General features: G+C 39.0%; 1 protein-coding gene across 2 annotated transcripts in view; it reads left to right on the top strand.

Annotated features, from left to right (window-relative positions):
• arfgef1 (ADP-ribosylation factor guanine nucleotide-exchange factor 1 (brefeldin A-inhibited)) overlaps positions 1 to 22,308 on the top strand; it is a 54,928-nt gene that overhangs the window by 9,317 nt on the left and 23,303 nt on the right. Inside the window, exons 2-10 of one of the 2 annotated variants that reach the window (XM_026938228.3) lie at positions 9,475 to 9,505; positions 10,322 to 10,478; positions 11,253 to 11,399; positions 13,828 to 14,007; positions 14,133 to 14,186; positions 19,155 to 19,434; positions 20,329 to 20,445; positions 20,710 to 20,897; positions 22,015 to 22,148. In XM_026938228.3, coding sequence (XP_026794029.3) covers positions 9,475 to 9,505; positions 10,322 to 10,478; positions 11,253 to 11,399; positions 13,828 to 14,007; positions 14,133 to 14,186; positions 19,155 to 19,434; positions 20,329 to 20,445; positions 20,710 to 20,897; positions 22,015 to 22,148 — 1,288 coding nt within the window. The remainder of the gene's footprint in view (positions 1 to 9,474; positions 9,506 to 10,321; positions 10,479 to 11,252; positions 11,400 to 13,827; positions 14,008 to 14,132; positions 14,187 to 19,154; positions 19,435 to 20,328; positions 20,446 to 20,709; positions 20,898 to 22,014; positions 22,149 to 22,308) is intronic. The other variant, XM_026938229.3, reaches the window with a different exon arrangement.

Genomic DNA, 22,308 nt, shown 5'->3' with positions numbered 1-22,308 from the left:
TGTCTAGTCAGCAGTAGTCTGCCGTTTAAGACATGGCTTAAGTGCAAGCCTCATCGTCTTCACCTCCATCTGTTCCACTTAGGACTGAGCTTGACATCATTTTAAATTGCTTTGAATTGCACTGTTTTAGACACTATGAACTGTAAAAGACTCTGTAGTACACTTCTGGCACCCACACGTTCCTGTAATTGGCAGGAGCTTCATAATCTAGGTGAAAAATATCCAAATTTGGCCACAGCTGTTTTCAGAACTAACCTTTCAGCTAAACGAAGTGTATATATAAAAAAAAAATTCAGTAATACCACAATGCAAATGTTACCATGTGCCTAGTGGAAATGTGTGATTCACATCCTGGAAATCAGCATTCTATTAATTATGCATGTAAAGCAATTGCACTGTTTGAGGTCCCAATCTGTGCAAACCATAGAGTTAAAATATATAGAGAGCATGCTAGTCACATGGTCACGTTCTTTCGTGGAGAGCGTGCGCCGTTACCAGGAATCATCTGCACTTTTGAAGTGACCAATAACTCCGGATCATAGATAATGACTGAGGTTATACCTTTACACCACTATGTTATAATCATTAAAAATCTTCAGTAGCTTTCAAGTGACACAGAAGTCAGGCATTTTAGCCGACTTTGGAGCTCTATTTCTGGTTAAAAAGACACCTTAGGCACTGCTACAGAGCTCGATATTCCAATCGATCATTTTCCCCAGGACAGAGACTTTTTGTCATTTTTTTTGGGAGAGTTTATAAATGTATTTATTTATTTATTTTTAAGATATGGTGAACCTGTAATACATTTTGTTCATAATATTAAATATTATATGATTCAAAAATAAAAAAGGAGCCTTTTTTACACCCTTAATAACACTGTCACTCTCCCACACTGAGGATGAGCAGTGAGGGTGAAGACACCGGGAACACATCACCGTGACCCGTTGTCGCATAAACAATACAAATGTTCTAAATAACCTGGAAAACTGAAGCACTCGTTACTTGCTAGGAGCTGTAATAAAACTTTTATAAAACACTAATGTTTGGAAACACGCCATTAGATTGGATCACTTTTTGATGAAACTCTGTCAAGAGGCGAAATTAGCAGTCTGTCCAAATAAGTGTTAGGTAACATCCTCATACATGACAGAATCTGCACTTCCTGTTACTCGCCTAGGCTGCGTTTCCCAAAAGCATTGGTGCTTTAAGTTATAATAATAGCAAGATTGCTCACAGAAGACTGAAAGGTCACAGGATTGATTCCCATTCAGCTTAAACTGTTATGTTGTGGGTGTGTGATGTGTGGTGTAGACCGATATAGACCCGCAGCTTGTTCTTGTGCTGGTCTGTTTTTGTGTTTTTCAGCGAAGAGAATGAAAGATTCATGCTATCATGAGAGTGCTATCCATTTCCATGGTTTTTGGTTTGTCTGCTTACATCTATACATTATATGTGGACAATGAATACCATGTATACCATAGCTCTGTTGGATTCTCGATTCTGATTGGTCAGAAGGTGTTGCAGTTTCTGTAACAGCATCTCTGAAGGAGTCTCCAGTGTCTGTGGTTTGTAACAGTCAGAAGTAAAGCTGTAAAGATTTCGACACAGAAACGTCTACAGGACAGAGGAATTTGTGCTGACGTTTTATATAGAGTCTATAATGTAAGTGAAAACAGGAACTAACTTCTTGCACAAGTTCTACAATGTTAAATGTAGCTTTAAACAGATAAAAAGTACTATGTATGTTTTTTTTTTTTTTTTTTTTAATACATACATTGTTAGTGTTTGCAAACTGCTGTGGTACAAGAGAAATAAAACACTTCACGAAGTGGTGAGTCTGTGGAAAATTAATTTTCTATAACGGCATGTTGTTTATTCCTTACATAACACCATAGCACTAATATAAAGATGTGTTATTCATTAACGAAAATGCAAGTGTGGTTTAAAGCAAACTTGTCACACTTATTTTCCAGTAATTTATCAAAAAAAAAAAATACTGTTTTTCTTTCATTTTTCGTAGGTGTATTTTTTTCTTAAATTAACCAAAAAGAACAAATTCTGTGACGAATGGAAAAAAAACACTGGAATTGAATTAGATTTTTTGGCACTGGAAATATTTACATACAAAGAGACATGATCATATTTATTTTTTTGTTAGGTTTGATTCAGTTGTATTTATGCTTTATACTACATTATGTTTATGTTTATTATAGTTGCTATGTATGTGAGACTTTAACTGAATTTAAAAAAAATATATTTATAGGGTGAAGTGCTTCCAAAAAAATAAAAAAAAATTATAGCTTATATTATTTTAATGCTTAGTAGGTTTTAAAGAAAAAAATATGGGCTAGATATCAATATCAGAAAAGAAAAAGTATTATCTCTAGTGATAGCAGTAAGTAACTTAGTTTGCTGACGTTCCAAAACATTCCATGTAACTATAAACTGATAAAAAATATGATGCGTCATTCTTTATTTATTGAAAAATAGAGTTGCTGAGTGCTCAGTGTGGTGTTGTAAAAGGAATAAAACCCTTCAGGAGTTGTTATAGGGAAAACCGTCTTTCAGCATTGCATGGTAACTGTAACTCAGCACACCACCCCATCGTTGATTATTTTACTATCACAGCACACACTGTTGTGTTTTCATTTCATTCTTTACTTTATTAGTCCATACCAAGTTTCTCTACAATTCCTGGAGAGCGCTCGGTGCTTTGGGACTCGTGTGGACATCCAATTAAATGAGTACATCACATTCCTCCCCCCGGGAGAGCAGTGGAAACATAGTGGAGCTCAGAGCCGAGCCTTGGTGCACACCTCCGCTCGTTAGTCAGCGGCATCACTAGCTTGTCACTCTGTGCACTGTATATTGTTCCACAGACTGAATTTTGTGCCAGCTCTTTGAACAAGCCGGTAACTTTAACACCAGGGGACTTTAATACCAAGGACCTGCTGCTACAGAGAATGGCATTATCCCGGACATTTATTTACTCAAATGAATAGAGGGGGGAAAAGAGGCGGCTCAAGGATTAGGATGTCTGAAAGCAGCATTCCCTCAATGGTTTGTGGTTTCAGCTCAGCCTCAGTGCAGAGATTTAAAGAGAGAAGTGTCTTGGCAAAGCGTGCCAGTATTTGATCAAGATGAACACGTAAATCACTTGAATAAAAAAAAAAGCATAATATGTTGATTAGGTGATGTTTTTCCTTTTTCCAGCTCTTCAGTTTCTGTGAGCTTGAGATTCCTGTCCTTGGCTGATTAACCTGACGTGATCTTCTGCTGTTGTGGTCCATCCACCTAATGTTTTTCTTCCTGAGATGCTTTTCTGCTTGTCACGGCTGCACAGAGTGGTTATTTGAGTTCCTGTAGCCTTCTTGTCAGCTTGAGCCAGTCTGGTCGTTTTCCTCTTACCTCTCTCATCAACAAGGCGTTTCCGCATGTAGAACTGCCGCTCGCTGGATGCTTTTTGTTCCTCGCACTATTCTGTGTGAGCTTTTATTATCATTCTATAATATTCAAGAGAGAGAGAAGAGAGAACGCCAAGCTCTCTGCTTCCTGCTCTCTCATTATCACACTCGTGTTTGGACTGACAGGCTGGCATTTGATTCGTTACAGAGGCAGAAGCTGAGACGTGTGTGTGTGTGTGTGTGTGTGTGTGTTTACCCTCTCTGCTTTCCCAGCTGCTCCTCTCGTGGCGCACTGCGCTGCTTTCGCCTGGACCTGCTGTTTGTCTTTCCCCTGAAGATGGAGATGTAGCAGACTGTGTGTGTGTGTGTGTGTGTGTGTGTGTGTGTGTGTGTGTGTGTGTGTGTGGGATGAGTGCTTGTTGTCTAATTGATGTACAGTGTAAAACATTGGTGACTGCAGGTTGCTCTCCAGGCTGCCAGATTGTCGGTTTATTGAATTAACTCCAGAGATAAAACCGTCCCGTGTGAGCTCGAACGCACGTGAAGGTGAGACCAGTTCAAGCGCTCATTTATGAACACCTCTGGGACGCGTGTCACGTTTTTTTCCACCCGAGCACAAAGCTGCCTGTTTATGTTCTTCCTCCGTTAAATGTCGAAGCTACACGCTGAAGCAAACGAGAACTGGGACCAAAGGAGAGATTCGCTCTCTCTTCTTCCATCCACTAAAATTTACACCTTAGATAAAGGACAACACATTTTTGGAGGGAATTTTCTCAGGGATCCCTTCAGGATTTCTCCTGTTCACGTTTAAAATGAACATGAGCAGGTGAATAGACGCCCGTCTTGTGTGGTGGAGATGGCTGATGGCGTGTTGATCAGGATGACATTTGGAGAAGAAATGAGAATTCAGTGATGTTTCACATCTATTAGCTTCATAATTCAGATAGCGTTAAGACTGAGAGAGAGAGAGATACAGAGAGATACAGAGAGATACAGAGAGATACAGAGAGATACAGAGAGAAGTAGATCCTCTCTGGCAGGTTTGACAGTGAAATGTCTGATGATTTTGACAGTGAGGGTGGACTGTTTTGTCTAACTACACGATCCACTGGGACACAAACTGCTCTGTTTTATTTTATTATTTTACTTACTTTCCCCAAAATAAAAATCTTTTTCTTCAGTTTTGATATCAGAAATGTATTGTTGTGTTTTTTAAACTATTTACTGCGCATTAAAGCAGAATCACCTAAAATCCCGCCATCCAGCTGAGTTTTTGTGATTGCCACTGCCAACAAGCAGTTCCCGACTGCACAGCTGGTAATATTGTTAAGTCCTTCCCTAAACCTGAAGGTAGAAATGCTCATTTTCTTGTCTTTTTTTTTTTTTTTTTTTGAGACAATCCTTTTGGATGATTAAATAATTTATGACTGGTATTCATGAGCATGGAAGAATCAGTATTGCACAAGCCTAGCATTGGCTAAAAGAACAGCACATATTAGCATATATGGACACAGGGTTTTGTATCTCCTGCTTTTAGATGATCCGCTTCACATATCTGCTGTGGTGATATGTAGAATATGATATGATATGAAAACCGATACAGTTAAACAATCAACACTTCAATTAGTTACTTTGCCAATACGAATCTGTTCAGCAGCGATATGAGGTGATTGCTGCCTGAATCGATATGATTATTTTCCACTTTGGGATAGTCTTCAGGACCGACAGCTTTGCAGGTTCTGGTTTCTTGGTAACATGACAAGCTACAGAATGTAAAAGCAATGTGCTCCTTGGCATTGTGTACATCGCTGTAGATTTTGTTATTGTTATCAGTCGTGTTGCGAGCAGGGCCTTGAAGAACTCTTCCAGCCTTGGCCTGAAACGTTAGACTTAGTGTGTTTGTTCTCTTCCATGGTTTGGCTGTTAATGTGAGTGCTGGACAGCCGCCAAGGCTGCAGTGTTTTGTGTGTGTGTGTGTGTGTGAGAGAGAGAGAGGCAGGTCAGTGTGTATGGATGAGGAGAGAGTTTGGTTTCTCCTGCAACCCCAGAGCCAATGGTTCATATAGTGGGATCATAGCAGTTACAGAATGGATTGAAACTCAGTAAGTGTGTATATGAGATGGAGAGGTGATTTTTGGCAGATTAGCAACGCAAGCTAACTGCTCTAGCTATGTACATTCACCAGAGGTACCAAGAATCTCTGCAACTTCCTTCCAATTTTAATTTTTCTTCTGAATGTTTTGAAACACATTTAATGAGAAGTCAAAAGATGAAACCACACAGAAGTTTTTCTACATTTTTTTTTCATCAGACAATCAATGGGAGAGTTTAGCGAGTAGGAACTAAAGCTGTCACATAAGGAACTGAAGAAATATACCATGTACATTATAGGAATAATCTGAGGAATCATTTGAAGAATCATTTGAGGAATAATTTGGATTTGTCGCTGTACTGTGTCATACCTAATTCAAGAAATGAGATCTTAATTTGAGGAACTGAGTAAACGTATCATGCAAGTTATAGGAATGGTGTGAGGAATGGTGTGAGGAATGGTGTGAGGAATGGTGTGAGGAATGGTGTGAGGAATGGTGTGAGGGAATCATTTGAAGAATCATTTGAGGAATCATTTGACGAATTATTTGAGGAATCATTTGCGGAATCATTTGGATTTGTTGCTGTACTGTGTCATACATAAGTCAAAAAAATGAGAAGATCTCAGTTCACATTGAAGGCTGTTGTGTTCGTGCTTGCTGCTGCACATACAAACTGAATAGATGCTTTGTACTTTGTCGCTTGCTTGCATGAATGTAAGATCATTAATCATGGAATATAATAATCATCTCTGTACTTGGGGGTTGTATTTATTCTGCCTCACTTCGAAGTCACTTTAGATAAAAGCCTCTGGCCAGTGAAGATATGAAAATAATCACTGACCTGTGCGAATAAGTAATGGAGTAACATTGTTGTGGGAATGTTTGACCCACATGGGGCAGGTGGCTACATTTTACAAAATGGATGCCAGTTATTCTGATGATGAATAAGTCCTCACAATACAGACCAGTCTCTTTTAAGATAATAAGTTTACATGCAGTCTAATTTAAGAACAGGCTACTAATCTGATTAATCTCAATTAAAAAAATGATTTTTATGATATAGCAATAAATTATCTTATGATTATCTTCAGGATTTTTAAAAAAAATATCACTGACCAACTGCATTATTACTCACAGTAACACATTTTTAGTTTTCTTAATATTCTTCATTGTCATTTTATTGTTTCATACTTTACTTTTTTTTTTTTTTTTTAAATCATCTTAGATTTCATATTTTTAATGTGACACTCCAGTTAACTTAATAAATACTGGAGTGAAACTAAATACTACTGTGATCCATGTTGTACATCACAAAATGTTTGTGATGGTCATTGATATTTTTACCATATCACCAAATTGAGAAATTGAGATTGTCAATCTGATTAAAATTCTTTTCTGGTTGAAAGAAGTGGATGATTCATTTAATCTTAATCTATTAAATGGAAAAATAATTTACTGGGGACTCGGTTTGCATCATGGTGCACCTGACACAGAAAAAAATAAGGTACTTCTGGATGAAATGTTCAAGCTAGACATTTTAATAGATGTGAATATAATGAAACAGAACGACTCTGTAGTTGCATTGATGTTAAAGCCTGGTTTATGAAAGGCTTCTGAGCGCAGTCTGAAACTCGCGAAACCCCTGATCGCTCTCGGTCTTTCAGAGCTTTAGGATCTTAGCTGAAGTAGCTGTAGTAAACTGCACGGAGTTTATTTATTTATAAAAGCACACATTTTATTGTTCATTTTAAACGAAGGTGATGTTGCATTTCTTTTCTCCTCTATGGAATCACATTGTCTAACAGGAACCATTTGTTCCCAACTCCTTACGGTTACGATTTAAACTTGAACAGGTTATCTAAATGAATAATGTAGTTAACGATAACAGGTTAATGTCTTTAAACACTGATAATTCTGTTCGAAACAGCTTCAGTGTGCTGACTTTAGAAAAGAAAAAAATTTTTTCTTGGGTTTTAATGAGTAGCGGTGAGAAACACTACAGCGCTTCATTGTCCACCGGTTTATAAACATGTAGAATACACTGCGAAAATGAAATGTAGCGTATGTCCCGGCTACACGCTCAATAAAACCGTTACGAGCCACTTGGTTTAGAAAGGAATGAGAATTCCTCGCTATGGGAAATGCCGTTAAAAGTGACAGATTCACTACATGATCAGTGTGTTTGAGGAGGAGACGGTGTGAGGCGTGATGTCAGAGCTCCAGCCCTCCGCTCATTCACACACAGATAGCGGCTAATCGCTGTGGACGCAGCCAGAGAGAGGCGTGTCGGAGCGGGTAGGCGATATGACACCATGTAACGCATCACTATATTTCTGTAATACACAATATGCATCACGATACATAGATTTGCAAACAAACTGCCAGCAAAACAGTGAAAAACTGTGTTTAATGACTTATACAAATGAACACTGAAAAGGAGAAAAAAGTGTGGATATTTAACAATTTTAAAGATTTAAAGCACTACAGTGCTTTCCCATCAGATCAGCTGCTTTCTGTTAGAGTTTGTAAAGAGTGTAGTTGGGAAGTGAAGTGCTGATTTAAAACTATATATATATATATATATGTATATGTGTGTATAGTTATATAATATATGTGTATGTATTTTTTAATTAATTTATTTATTTTTTAAACAGATTGGGAAGTACTGAATTTGTAACAGTCTTGTACTCATTTAAATATATTTTATAGATTTTATTTATTTATTCATTATACTTTGTACAATTTGTTTGGAAGTAGCTGATTTATTGTTAAAATTTTATAGTTATAAATCTTTAAAATTGTAAAAATGGCTTTTTTAGTTATTTCATTATTTTTAATTATTTTATTTTATTTTATTTTTTTTTACAAATTGTTTGGAAGTTATTATTTTTGTTTAATTTTACAAACTCATCAGAAGTAGCTTATCTGTTGTTAAAATCTCTAAAACTGTGAAATATTAATATATTTGCTGTTTTTTTAACAAACAAATTAGAAGCAGCTGATGTTAAAATTTTGTACCGTTTTAATCATTAAATTTGTAAAGTGTTAATATTTTACAGATTTATTTATCTATCTATCTATCTGTTCATTTACAATCTCTGATTGGAAGCAACTGATTTGTCATAAAAATTTTGAGCTGAATCTTTAAAATAATCTTAAAGAATTTCTTTTTGCTTTTGGCTTTAAATGAAAGTATGACTGAAGTCCATTTTTAACAGTTTTTATTGAACACTACCGATTGTCTGGCAGCTTGTTAGCAAACTTACATATTGTTACCGCATATCGTGTATCGTAGAAATATCTTCACGTATCATGATATGATATTTTTGTCATATCACCCGCCCCTAACCTGGGTAATGAGTACAGCTCTACATCAGACCGGCCCCTGTTTTGTACACTGTTTTGTTACTTAGACTTAGACAACTTGACGTTTGTCTTTTTGTCGCTGAAGTCCTTCGGCCGATGATTACCCCGTGCAGAAGCCGCATTGGAAATCTCTGCCTAATTAAATTCCATGTTTGGCCGCGAAGACAGCTGTCAAGCGTTTTCATTGATTTCATTTCTGTTCAAACAGAGGTATTCATCTCTTTCCTGCACTCCTTCTGTCTCTTCACACCTCCCTCTGAAGCCTTCCCTTGAGTTGCTGTTTGAGCTTTTCGAAGCTTTCCATCTGTGAAATCGCTCCCAGCATAAACACACAGTGTGAGCCAAAACTTTGGCGTGGAATCGTAAACGCTGTATCGTGACCTTTCTCTCTATATCATCTCTCATGTCTGATATCTCGGTACAGTACTTTATTCCACACTTTACAGTTTTACATTCAAGAATTTTATTTAAACACACATTAAAATGTTAAACAAACAATTCATGAAAGGATTGGCTGGAAATGGGGTGAGATGCTGGAACGTCTCTGTTGAACTTTTTATTTTCTGTGATGTTGCTGATCACGTTTCTGTCTTGTTTTCTGTCTTTCGCAGAGGAAATAAAAGCAGAATCGGAGAAATTAAGGTGAGCAAATATTTACATACTGTTTGAAACACTATTTATGTATGGACATTGTTTTTAATTTTTTTCTTTTTTTTCCCCCCCTAATTACATCATTGTAATGCAGCGTGCTTGCTTCATCATGCATCTTTCTTCATTTTCTGTCTCATGTCACATTTCCTCACCCTCTATCTTTAAGAGGTGCTTTAATCCCTTCTTTCTCTTACTTGAACATAAAGATAGGTTTCCACTCGAGGTCTCGTTTTGTTTTCCTCTTTTTAAAACAGCAGGGACGAGGCGCAGCTGCCGTCCTCTTTTCCCTGATGATCCGGCTAAAGCTTCATTTACAACAATTAAAAACGTGACAGGGCAAATCCTTCTATCACTGGATTAATGAATAAGGATGAGAGAGAGAGAGAGAGAGAGAGAGAGAGAGAGAGAGAGAGAGAGAGAGAGAGAGAGAGAGAGAGAGAGAGAGAGAGAGAGAGAGAGAGAGAGAGAGAGAGAGAGAGAGAGAGAGAGAGAGAGGAGAGAGAGAGAGAGAGAGAGAGAGAGAGAGAGAGTTTGGGGTGGGAAAGGAAGGCTAGGGACGAGGGAAGAGAAGAAAGTCTGTCATCTGCCCTCCTCTCCTGATTCCTCCACTCTCCCCTACCACTGTGTCGCTCACCTTTTCCTCCCTTCTCTCTTCTTATTCTCATTCTCCTCAGACTTCCCTTCAAGCTTCCCTTCTCCTCCATGCGCTGCCACTGTTTCATTCTGTAAAGAGTGTCGCTCCGCTTGACTGCGCTGCCCCAGACCGATGATGCAGTCGATTCGATTTCATTTTCTTTTCTCGTTTAGCCCCCCTGCTGGAGATAGCAAGTCGAGTTCCAGTACCCTGCCTCCCATAAAATCCAAGACCACCTTCATCGAAGCGGATAAGTACTTCCTGCCGTTTGAGTTAGCCTGTCAGTCCAAATGTCCCCGCATCGTCAGCACATCACTAGACTGTTTACAGGTCAGTGAGAACTCCAGAGCCTCTTATCAACTGTACAGGTGGATTTATGCTTACACTGCTAACATGTGATTGTGTGTAACGGACAAAAAAAAACATCGCAGTATCATATTTCTGTATATTGCACTAGTAGCAGATTATGTGCAAACCATTAAAGGAATACTTCTGAGAGTTTGTGTCTTAATGCAGTTATCCAATCAGCCATTCATGTGTCAGCAGCGCAGTGTATAAAATCATGCAAATACAGCTGGAGAGCATCAGTTATCTTAATGTTCATCAGAATGAGGAATGTAATCTCAGTGACTTGTGGCAGGGTTGTTGGTGCCAGACGGGCTGGTTTTGAGTATTTCAGAAACTGCTGGGATTTTCACTCGTAACGGTCTACACAGAATGGTGCGAAAAACAAACAAAAAAATCCTGTTCTGCAGGTGGAAACATTTTCTTGAAGAGCGAGAATGGTCAAACTGGTTCGAGCTCAAGGCTACGGTTACTCAAATAACCACTCTTTACGTCCGTGGTGAGCAGAAAAGCATCCCTGAAAGCACAACGTTTACATCAAAAGTCATCGAGATCACATTTTATCCCACTCTCATGTTTGACGTGAACATTAACTGTAGCTCTTGACCTGTGTGATTGCACTGCTGGCACATGATTGGCTGATTGGATAATCAGTAATCAGTTTACTGAAGTATGGGCTAATCCACTGAGCCACTAGATGTTGTACGTGTATATTGGTTGTGCTGTTGTTTTTTGAGCCTGTGTGTTTGAATCCCGCAGAAACTCATAGCTTATGGTCACCTGACGGGCAGCGCCCCGGACAACACTGCCCCGGGGAAGAAGCTCATAGACAGGATCATCGAGACGATCTGCGGCTGCTTCCAGGGCCCACAGACCGACGAGGGAGTTCAGCTTCAGATCATAAAGGTCTAACAGCTTCTACTTTTAGACTTTATTTGACTCTGTTGGAGTGTTATAAAACGTGAAATATGTAAAACGAGGCACGGTTTTATGGGTTGTAATAATGTCAGGGTGCAGAAGAGCTGATCTCAGTTATAGTTTGGAGTTTATGGGATATAGTGTTTTAGAGTGAGGCTTAGGTTCAAAATTGGTATTGGTTTAGAAATGGAGTTACAGTACTAAGTGATACTGGTTTCGTTCAGTTTAATTTCATTTGTTTTTTACAATAGACATTGTCTCAAAGTGGTTTCACAGAAATCACAGAATTCACAGAAGTGTATGATACGGCCACATCAGTTTACACGCCTAGGTGTGGCTCGGATTGGAAAAAAAAAAAGGTTAAAATCCGAAATTGTGTTGGAAAAATTACGCTTTTGACAATTAATGAAGGGGGGGGGGAGAGAGAGAGACAGAGAGAGAGAGAGAGAGAGAGAGAGAGAGAGAGAGAGAGAGAGAGATCACCCTACCAAGTCAAGCATCACTTCCAACAAGAGCTCAGCAGGAAATCTTGACAAACGCATTGCTAGTTGCTAAACTTGCAACACTGCCATAAAATACACCCACGTTACAAGTTACTTCCTGTTATCACTTACAATGATAACAGCTATAAGCATTGTTCCATCACTAGGTTTTTGTTTTTCACTCTCTTAGCCCAAAATACAGGTTTGTTATGTTACTGAGAAACCAGAGTACACACAGCTGTCTGTCCTGAAGACTTTCCCATGGTGGAAAAACCTTTATTTAACTGAACTGAGTCATACTGAATCAAGCAGGAATCAATTCATATCAGTGTGTGCAGAATTGAGTCATATCAGATCAGTATTGAATCATTCCTTACTTACTACTAGTCATTATAACTGTATCATTTTTGTACTGTATTGTATAGTATGTGTTGAGATTTCAACACCCATAATCAGGATGAATTAGGCAGAATAGGAGGGTGAGAGAAAGCATAGTTTATTTGAAGTGTCTGAGGATCAGGCAGCCAGAGAGAGAGAGAGAGAGAGAGAGAGAGAGAGAGAATAGATTATTAGGTATGCTCTTATGCTACAGTGGCTTTAAAGGGTGTACACTGTGATCAGAGTGATGCAGGGACTCCAGCAGAACTAAAAGCCAAAGCCAGTCACATCATGGGAAACCGATGCGTGGGCACACACACAAACACACACACACACACACACACACACACACACACACAAGCCTTGTCTTTTATCAAGAACCGCCCAAACCTGAAATACTCCTACTGACAAATTTGCGCAATGTCACTAGACTAACGTTACCCCTTTATTATTTAAGCAGAGTGAGAAATGCAGAATGAGTCTGCAACCATACAGGATTTACATCCTTTCTTAGTGGGAAATGGAAGAAGCAGATCATGGACTTGCACGTACACACAACTAGCTTGACCAGCTACACTGACTAACAATGCTAACAGCACAGTTAGTGCTTCTAGTTTTAAATAAGCTTAGTCCAATTCAAGATTTTTCATAGAAACAATTTCTGGTCTAAACCACCCACCTGCCTTGTAGTCATGTGATCAGCAACAGAAGGGACACAAGCGAGTGACGCGGGAATGATGAAGGGGTTGCCATGGCACGGATAATAGCACTGCTGATGAATATGCTAAAGCCCTGTGCTGTTAGTAGCCTGAGCATAGCTTCAAATATTATGTCATCAATTTGATGCATCTTCAAGTAATGTTATTTAATGTCACTTTACATGTCTATCATGATACACAGAATTTTTCTTTATAGCTATTTTAAGTAAAAAAAAAAAATGATAACCATCTGTTATTTGTATATTATTAATTGAAAATATCAATACCATTGGGTTCTTTTCTACTTTCTGTCTTAGCACACAAGAGCTTCCCTTTTTGAAAATGAAAACTAGCATTTAACACTTTTTCAGAAAAAAAACAAACAAACAAAAAACATCACTGAATAAAATTCAGAAATATCAGAAAATCGCAAAAAGCCGCCTTTAATAGGAAACAGTTGCAAAAAAAGTGCAGCAATTTTTGGTCAGTTAGATTGATTGATTTAGCATGATTGATGGCAAGCACATTAGTCAACAGGACCTAATTAGACCAATTAGCCAGTGACAACATCTTTCTATTATTATACCCAATCAGATAAGCTTATAAAATATAGCACAACATGTCAGTTTCATGTAATATATGACATGTCTGTCGCTTCAATTTTGTTTTGTTCTGGAGAATTTTTGACCATAGGGGTGTGAATACTTCCTTTGCCAGGAATAACTGTCTCTATTGCTGTTGATAAACTGATATATTTGAAAATGTCTCCTATTTTAAAACATACAGAGTTAGGATTGTTTTTTTTCTTGATAAATATCTATTATTTTTTTCTTATCGATGATCCCTCTTCATCCCCAGGCCTTGCTGACAGCGGTGACCTCCCAGCACATCGAGATCCACGAGGGCACGGTGCTGCAGGCCGTCAGAACCTGCTACAACATCTACCTGGCCAGCAAGAACCTCATCAACCAGACGACAGCTAAAGCCACGCTCACTCAGATGCTCAACGTCATCTTCGCCCGCATGGAGAACCAGGCAGTGAGTCGCACCTCAAACCTGTCAGTCGAAATATACGCCGCCACGTGTCCTTGATCTAACCTCTTCTTTCTTCTTGATTGATGCCTCCTCCTCCTCCTGTTCCTCCTCCTCCTTTCGAACCCTAGCTTACAAATCACAAGATCAGTTGGTCTATGGCGTCCAGAAAGCGTGACCGTCAGGTAAAGAGCGAGAGGGTCTGCCTTGAGTTTGCTTGATCTGAATTCTTCTTTTTCGTGTGCATCTGCTTCATCTCTCTCTCCCATTCTCTCTCTGTTTTTATCTGATGTGTGCTTGCTGTGTTTTTTTTTTTTTTTTTTTTGCCTGCAATCTTCTCTCAACAATGATGTCTTTCTTTTTGGTTGTTTGATACTTGAAGTGTACGGATATACGGCTAGGGTGTGTTTTTAAGTGTGTGTGTGTGTGTGTGTGTGTATGGGGTTTAGACTGCATGCGGTTGATGAGTGACTGGCTGTGTATTAGATTCACTGGGATCATGATCATCTCATCATTTCATCCCAACCCAGTTTTTTTTATTTATAATAATAATTGCACCCAGTGGCTTCTGTTTCTACTGCGTAGCTCACCGTTAAAATGACTCGTATCACGCTGTTGAGGACGAGCATTCTGTGTAAACTGTACGCAAATCAGGCAGCTCAGACGCCACAGGCTCGCATTGACGTATCACTATATCAGATATCACAATAGAATACAATCTGTGGTGTCGCTATTGATTCATGTAATGGTTTGCGAAATGAGATCATCACTTGATTGGGCTTATGGAGACTTTTCTCAAAGGCATGTTAACATGCTTTTTTTCCACTGCATTCCACATCTCCAGGTTTCAATGAGAATTACAATCCATGCTTCATTATTTTGCACATTCAGAAATATAGTGCATGTCTAAAACCGTCAATAAAGTGCAATAGGATCAAGTTCCATCATGTTAACTGAAGTAGGAAGGACTGGTAATCACTGTGGATTATTAAAATGCCCCCCGTTTTTCTCAAAATGATGTTTTTGTAGAGCCTCATCTCAGAGACCTTTTTTCTAATTAGTTTTGTTAGATTCTGTTGATTTAATCATTCATGTAGTAGTAAAGCATCTGGTATTTCACCAGTTCCTGAAATGGAGAGATGCTCTGAAAGGCAGTATTACAGTTTATGAGATATGAGCTGGAGAAATATTCCACTGTAGTTTTAAACACTACTGATGTTCCTGAACTGAAATGTTTTTCTTTTCCATGTGTCTCCCAAGTACATTTTTAGCATTTTCAAGTCTTATTAAAGGTTTTCTCCCAATTTGGCAATTTTCCCCCCAGTTTTCTCCCAATTTGGCAATTTTGTCATTTGCTAATTCCCACCCATGTCCCCAATCACATGACCACTACCAACCAGGAGGGGGAAGGCTCACGCGTGCTTATCCGAGACACGTGAAAGTAGCCAGTCTCATTCTTTTGAACTGCTGCCTCACAGGACAGCATAACATACTCGGTACTGACTGCCCTCTTCTGCGTACCTGACCTCACAGATGTCCACAGTTGGTTAGTGTCACTGTGATTGGCAGAGGAGAGTTTAACACCATTCCTACCATTCAGTTTCTGTTCAGAAGCTCCATTGCTGACATCTCGACAGCCGGTAACTGATTAGGTGAAGTCCGTTTCACTATGGCACGTAGCTATCCAGGAATTTGATCTAATCGTGACTTTCACCGTGTGAGGAAATCGCACTTAGCTAGTGAGGCTCTGGACGTCTTTAGGCAGACAGACACTGTTTTTATTGCCACGTTTATTAAACTTCCTCCTTACACAATCTTCGCAGAAAGCCTGGGCAAGATTAGAAAGTAAATAAAAACATTTCCACATTGTTTTGGTTGAATATATTTTTAGTGTCTTAAAGTTGAGGTTTGAAAGTATCCTATAGACAGAAAAACCCTTTTTTGGATTCCCAGAATTTCACCACAGTGGAATCTGAAAGTTTTTTGCCCAAGCCGCCAGACATCTAAACACACATCAGCGATTGTTGAAATATTTGTTTTTGGCTTTTCCAGGGTTTTTTTTCCCCCCTATTTGTCTTCTGATGGGGATGACTGACTGAGCCATGTAAGCAAATCCACACAGGTCTTTATGAATAATAAATAACTTACACCCGACATGGCCATGTCCCTCATACTGTTTTAAGCAGTAAAACGAATGTGGTGAAAACATATAGAACAAGAAAAATGGTGGGTCTGGTTACGTGACTGTTACAGAGCAGTGAAGAGCCTCCTGTGGGTTTTGAGGTTTTGGAGCTATTGATCTCTGGCTTAAAACAGGGTAGTGTAGAGAGTTACTCCAGCAACTTCCACGAAAAACTTAAACATAATTGCATCATGTTTTATTTTGATCATTTCTGACTTTACAAATGGATTTTACAAGGCAGTTTACAATGAACTCGTGTCAGCTTGGTCAAGGAGGCGGGGCTTGTTTCATTTTCACACTGTCAAAACACACTCATCTATCTGACACACACTGATCAGTCTAGTGAGAGACGAGCAAAAACCATACGTCGTGAATGTATAGGTTTAGAGATCAGGTGGTGCTGGGAGGTTTTTCTGTAACTTATAAATGAGAAACTGGAGAAAACAGTGGAGATTGTTTCAAATTTAATTTCTACTGCAGTGGTGCGAAAAAACAGGCAAATGATGTATTCATCGCGATGCATACTTTTTTTTTTCGCCAACACATCCAAGATGTTTTCTTTTTGTGTTTTGTTTTCATAGTTCTATGTAGGTTTACATCATTTTCCTGAATGTGGCAGAAAATTCACATTGTTTTCTCTGAAGCCAACCGTAATTGTGTTCAAACATATGCTAATAATGGAACATTACTTTTATGTAAAGTCAGAAATTCGCTGGAGTTACTCTTCAGCTAGATTTATTTATTTCTAATAATATAATGAATATACCGGCTGTCCAAAAAGTCAGGAACCAATAAGAGTTAAACTAGTATATGATTTTTGTATTTATTATCTATTTACTTATTTATTTACACTTATTTTTATATATTTTTTGTCTTACAGGTGAAAATTGGCATTAACATTGGATGAAAGCATAGAGATAATACTTCTTGGTGCTCTTAATGGTTCCTGACTTTTCGGACACCCTGTATATCGTAAAGTTCTTATGAGGATATGATTCCAGTCCTGAGCCTTTTGAGTGATCTCCTGACTAATAGGACTCGAGTCGCAGTATTGTATAATGAAACCTTTCCTGAAGGTTTAAATGCTTGTCTGAGGCGCAGAGGCTCGTGGTGAGTAGGGGAGGATGATGGGTGTGGGCTGGATGGAGGCCTCCATGAGCTGCATGTTAAACGCTGCCCTTCTCACCGCGCTCCTCACCTCCAGCACTTCACACTCCGAGTCACACTTCAAAGCTAATTATCCCAGCTAGCCCACACAGATGGCACATTCAATTTAAAAATATGCATTATAATTAAAAATAAATATTATAGCACGTCTAACACAGGCAATAAAGAGCCATATAGGGAAAAAGTTCGGGCAAGTTATCTAGGACAAAGAAGTATATATGAGTAATTATTGAAGTGGATGCAGTTAACAGTGGAAGGCCATTCCTTCCACCCAGAGAGCACAGCCTGTTTTGCTCCCTTGGATCTCAGCCACAAATGGCTGTAGCATCGTTAGGATTTGAACGTCCAGTTATGGGTTAAACGCTTTTCTAGTCGCACCTTTCGGGTACGTTGAACTCTCGTTTCTGGTTCTTCAAGACGCATCACAAGTTTATATTAAAGCACTCGTTCTAATACGTTATCGTCTCTGTAGTAACAACTTACTCACGTACTTGTATGGCAGACGCTTCTCGGAAATAAAAAGATGTGTTTGTTTCTGGAAACAGTCTTTGAGTCTCCAGTGTCAGAGCTTTGTAAGATTTCAGACAAGGAGAAGTCTTCGTGTCTTTATGCCTTGTGATTTTTCGGTAACATGACAAGCTGCGTATCTTTTCTTTGCTAACTTTGAGAGAAAGAAGAATAAGGGGCTGGTGAGGGAACGACTGTTTATCGCAGCTTTAATGTAAGTGATAACAGGAACTAACTTGTTTTGCGGAAAAAATGGACATAATTTATTGAAAACTGTTCTACTTTGGGGTGGTAGAAGTAATTATACTTTGCATCAGGCTACATCAGTGATTATTTTTGCATTTTATTTCTCTTATACCACAGCAACTTGCCAGTGATTAAAGAAAGATGTCCTACTTTTTATGAGTTTATATTTACATTTAATGTACTTATAAAAGACATTATACTTGTACATGAATACTTAGTATGACGCATCATTCTGCTTCTGAGTCCTAGTTAAATGTTATGTCTCTAGCCAACCTTGAAATGATATTTAGTTTACATCTGTAACATGTAACAGATGTAGCTCTTTTCTCACAGGACCAGTTTTCTTGTGGCTGTCATGTCGTTGCTCAGCAAATCACGTACAAAGATTCAGATTGTAAAAGTAATCACATAACCAAGTAATCAAATTTAACATTTAACTGATTTATAATTAGAATTTCCAGCCTCTTAGATTGGTTAAACGTTTGGATCCGTTTCAATTAGGAGGAGTTTATTTTACTCCAGTGTATAGATGTATATTGTTTATTCTGACTGAGCTCTCATTTGGAGTGCAACATGTTAATCGGCTGCAAGTGAACATGGCTAATAAATAGCATTGTTCATTAGTGTCATCTTCACTCTTTCACAAACATGACTTCCCTTCACTTTAGAAAAGCCATCCGTGTTTGACTGAAGGCAGAATTTCCTCCATCCCTCCATCAGATCAAGCATGACTGCTCTGCTCTTGACCAGTTCATCAGTTTAGTTGCATGCAGTAGATAATGACCATAGATGAGATGCGTATTTCCCCACACAGCTCAGTGCTAAAAGATCTCAGGCTTATGTTTAGTTCTTTTTTTAAATTTTTTTATTACATTTGCTGGAGAACGCAGATGTTTGCTTGCTGCGCAGAGAAGTGGATGCTCCACAGCGTGGCTTTGCCCAGGGGAATGATAAATACTGTTTACCAGCCGGTAACAGAAGCGTGTGTGTGTGCGTTTCTGTGTGTGTTTAAATAGAGCACTTGTGTGTTTTCATGTGCGTGTGTTTTCAGCTCCAGGAGGCGAAGCAGATGGAGCGGGAGAGGCACAGGCAGCATTCGCCGCTCAGCCAGCAGGAGCCTGAGTCTCCACAGCTCCAGCAGCTTCCAGACACCCCGGCCAAGAGCCAGAGCCTGTCAGGTCAGGAGGTCAACGGAGGGTCAGGAGTGGAGGGCGGTACTGCAGAGCGTGAATCGCCCCACTACGAGAGCCCGGAGCCCGAGAACGGCTCCGACTTCGGCCCTGTAGAGAACGAACAGACAGAGGCGGACCAGGCGACTGCAGCAGAACAGAGTAAACATCTTTGTGCTGGCCTTCCTACCAGGAACTGGTTTTATTTTTGATCCGTTATCATAAATGCAAAATTTCCTTAACTGCATTGAGAACACAATGCAAACTCAATCTAAGTTATATAGTCATGTATAATTGAACCTTTTCGTTCTTCCTAATTTAGTTATGTAGTTACTGAGTTGTAAATGTATTATTTAACAAAATCTCTGTGCTTGATTGATCTCTTATTTAGACATGCGTTTATAAAAGTATTACAGTTTCCATTTCTTAAGACTGAAAGAATTTTTTTTGGCCCCGCCCTTTTCTAATTCATTTTCTGCTTTTTTTTTTCTGGAGCAAATGAAACCAAATACAAAAATTTTGATAAATAAAAATTGAGAGAGAGAATTCTTTAATATAAGAATAACTGAGAACACTTAACACACTGAGCAATGTCATAAGAGTCTACAGTTAGAGCTGTGTGTTAGGATAGTGCAAACACTTTAATAAGGAGCAGATGGTGTGTGAACAAGATTTTCATATGTATTGTATGTTTCCGTTTCAGACAGTGATTTCTCAAACAGCTAAATATAGTAATTAATAATTTTGCTTTAATAATAAGGACCAATTGAGGAAAAGTTGGGGAAAACCTGGAAATAGAGAGAAGTTTATGATTCTGAAACTTGCATTGTAGAGTGAAGAGGACCATCTCATACACAGAACTGACTTCTCACACATCTTGTCTCTAAGTCTCCTTGACATAGAATGCGGTTAAAGTCATCATTAGTTAATACTGTCTTAATCATCTTCCATCATCATCTTGAGAAGATGAGATGAAGCACGTTTCTGCTTACTTTGTGCTGAACCAAATGATCTGAGTGGAATATGATTGGAGTTAATGTGTCATTTTATCTGCAGGTGCAGCCGAGCGTGGCTCGCAAGCTCCTGAAGAAGAGGAGAGCCTGAATTATGAGGAGAAGGCTCAGGAAATTGTGCAGAGTATACTGCAGGAGGTGGTCAGCACTGTGGCTGGAGGTGAGCTCTCGTGCTCGTGGCTCGTAGATATCTATCCTGGAGCAGTTATCATTATCTCCAGCTCTTTGTCTTTTTGGAAAGCTTCTGTGTTTAATATAATTCTTTATGCTCTTGTATGCATGGTCATGGAGCCATTGTTTCGTTTGGATATAAATCAAGTGTAGTACAGACTCTGAACACATGGCACAGCGGGTGGAGTTTTCATACCCATGCATCTCGGGCCACTCGAATGGACCTTGTACCTCTTTTTTTGTTTGTGTTTAGATGCTAAAGAGAGTGGAGGAGGGGAGGTGGAGCCAGAGGCCACGCCTACATCGCTGGAGGAGGAGGGTGGCCTGAGCAGCGACAGTGAGAACGTCCACGCTAACGGCATCCCTGGCACGCCCATCTCTGCCAGCTTCACTCCGTCCCTGCCTGACGACAGACTGTCTGTCTCCTCCAGCGACACTCAGGTGAGTCATCAGACGTCTGATTGGCCATTGGACGAAATGCAAAGAGGGTCTACAAATGCATTAATGAGCTTTCGTCTGTCTTAATTCACATTTTATCTTACTAACATTCTATTTCTATGCATAATGAAATATTAAGCTTTTAGCACAATGTAACAACACATAAAATGATGCAAGGGTTCATTTAGATTCTTAAGTTTTCATTTCATAGACCACAGGTTCTCAGTTCTGGTCCCCCGTCCTGCATGTTTTAGCGTTTTCCCTGCTCCTGATACACCCAGTTCATCTAATAATGTAATTACTAGCCCTTCCAGAGTTGAATCAAGTGTGTTAGAGCAGAGAAAACACTAAAACATGCAGGACAGGGGGTTCTCTAGAGCCAGGATTCGTGTCAGGATGGTGAAAAAGACTTAAATAACATGTACCCCTTTCTTTTAAATGTGGCTTGTTTACATTGTGACTCCTAGTAAAACCATTCACAGTATGAGCTCACAGAATCTGTCTTGGATATTTTTAATATTAATTTGTAATGTAATTGAATGAAACCGAAGAGGAGATTGTGAGTTACTCTCATCACCCTATTTAGGTAGAGGTTCCCAAATATGGGTTTACAAAAGGCACTGGGAAACACACCTATAACATCACATTCACATTTGTATCTATAATATAATAAAATGTTTTACTTTGCATATATTTTAGTGCAGGTTCCTATAGTGGTTTAAACTCTTTAATTTATCAGCCACTAGCTCATATGTTTTAAAAAAATACACATTAGCTATACAGAACAACTCGAATACTGTCTGAACTACTTTTGAATTTCCCTATATGTATAATGTAAAATATATATAGTAAAATATATTATAGTAGAACTTTTATTTATTATTGTTAAGAAGTCTTTTTATTAGTCTTTGTGCTATATTTTTTTAATTATTAGCCACCATGCGCCGTGCTTGCAGCAGTAAGGTAATAAGTCAGTCATGTTGTGTCAACGTTATTTACCACGGTGCTAAAGTTGTATCAAGTAGAAGTTTTATAGCAGCCCGTGATGCCAGGATTAATGTTTCATTTTTAGAGACAAGCATTTTGCAACACTTCCCATGTCTGTCTCTGTTTGCTGCAGGAATCTGGTGCTCCAGCGGGGCCTGCACCGGGTGCGAAGTTCTCGCACATTTTGCAAAAAGACGCCTTCCTGGTGTTCCGCTCCCTCTGCAAGTTATCCATGAAGCCCCTTTCAGACGGCCCACCCGATCCAAAGTAAGCCTGCTTTTATACGGCTGAGGAACAAAACCACTGAAAAGAGGCCATTTCCTGTGGAAGAAGGACCAGATTTGATCAAAGATCAACATTTTAATGGCTGATATGGTCTGCTATATGGATTCAGAGTGGAATCAGATTATCCTAATAAGATAGCAGG

The sequence above is a fragment of the Pangasianodon hypophthalmus genome, chromosome 22, assembly GCF_027358585.1.
Source record: "Pangasianodon hypophthalmus isolate fPanHyp1 chromosome 22, fPanHyp1.pri, whole genome shotgun sequence".
Classification (NCBI taxonomy): domain Eukaryota; kingdom Metazoa; phylum Chordata; class Actinopteri; order Siluriformes; family Pangasiidae; genus Pangasianodon; species Pangasianodon hypophthalmus.
The sequence above is the reverse complement of the archived record's forward strand: the minus strand, read 5'-3'. Positions and strand labels throughout refer to the sequence as shown.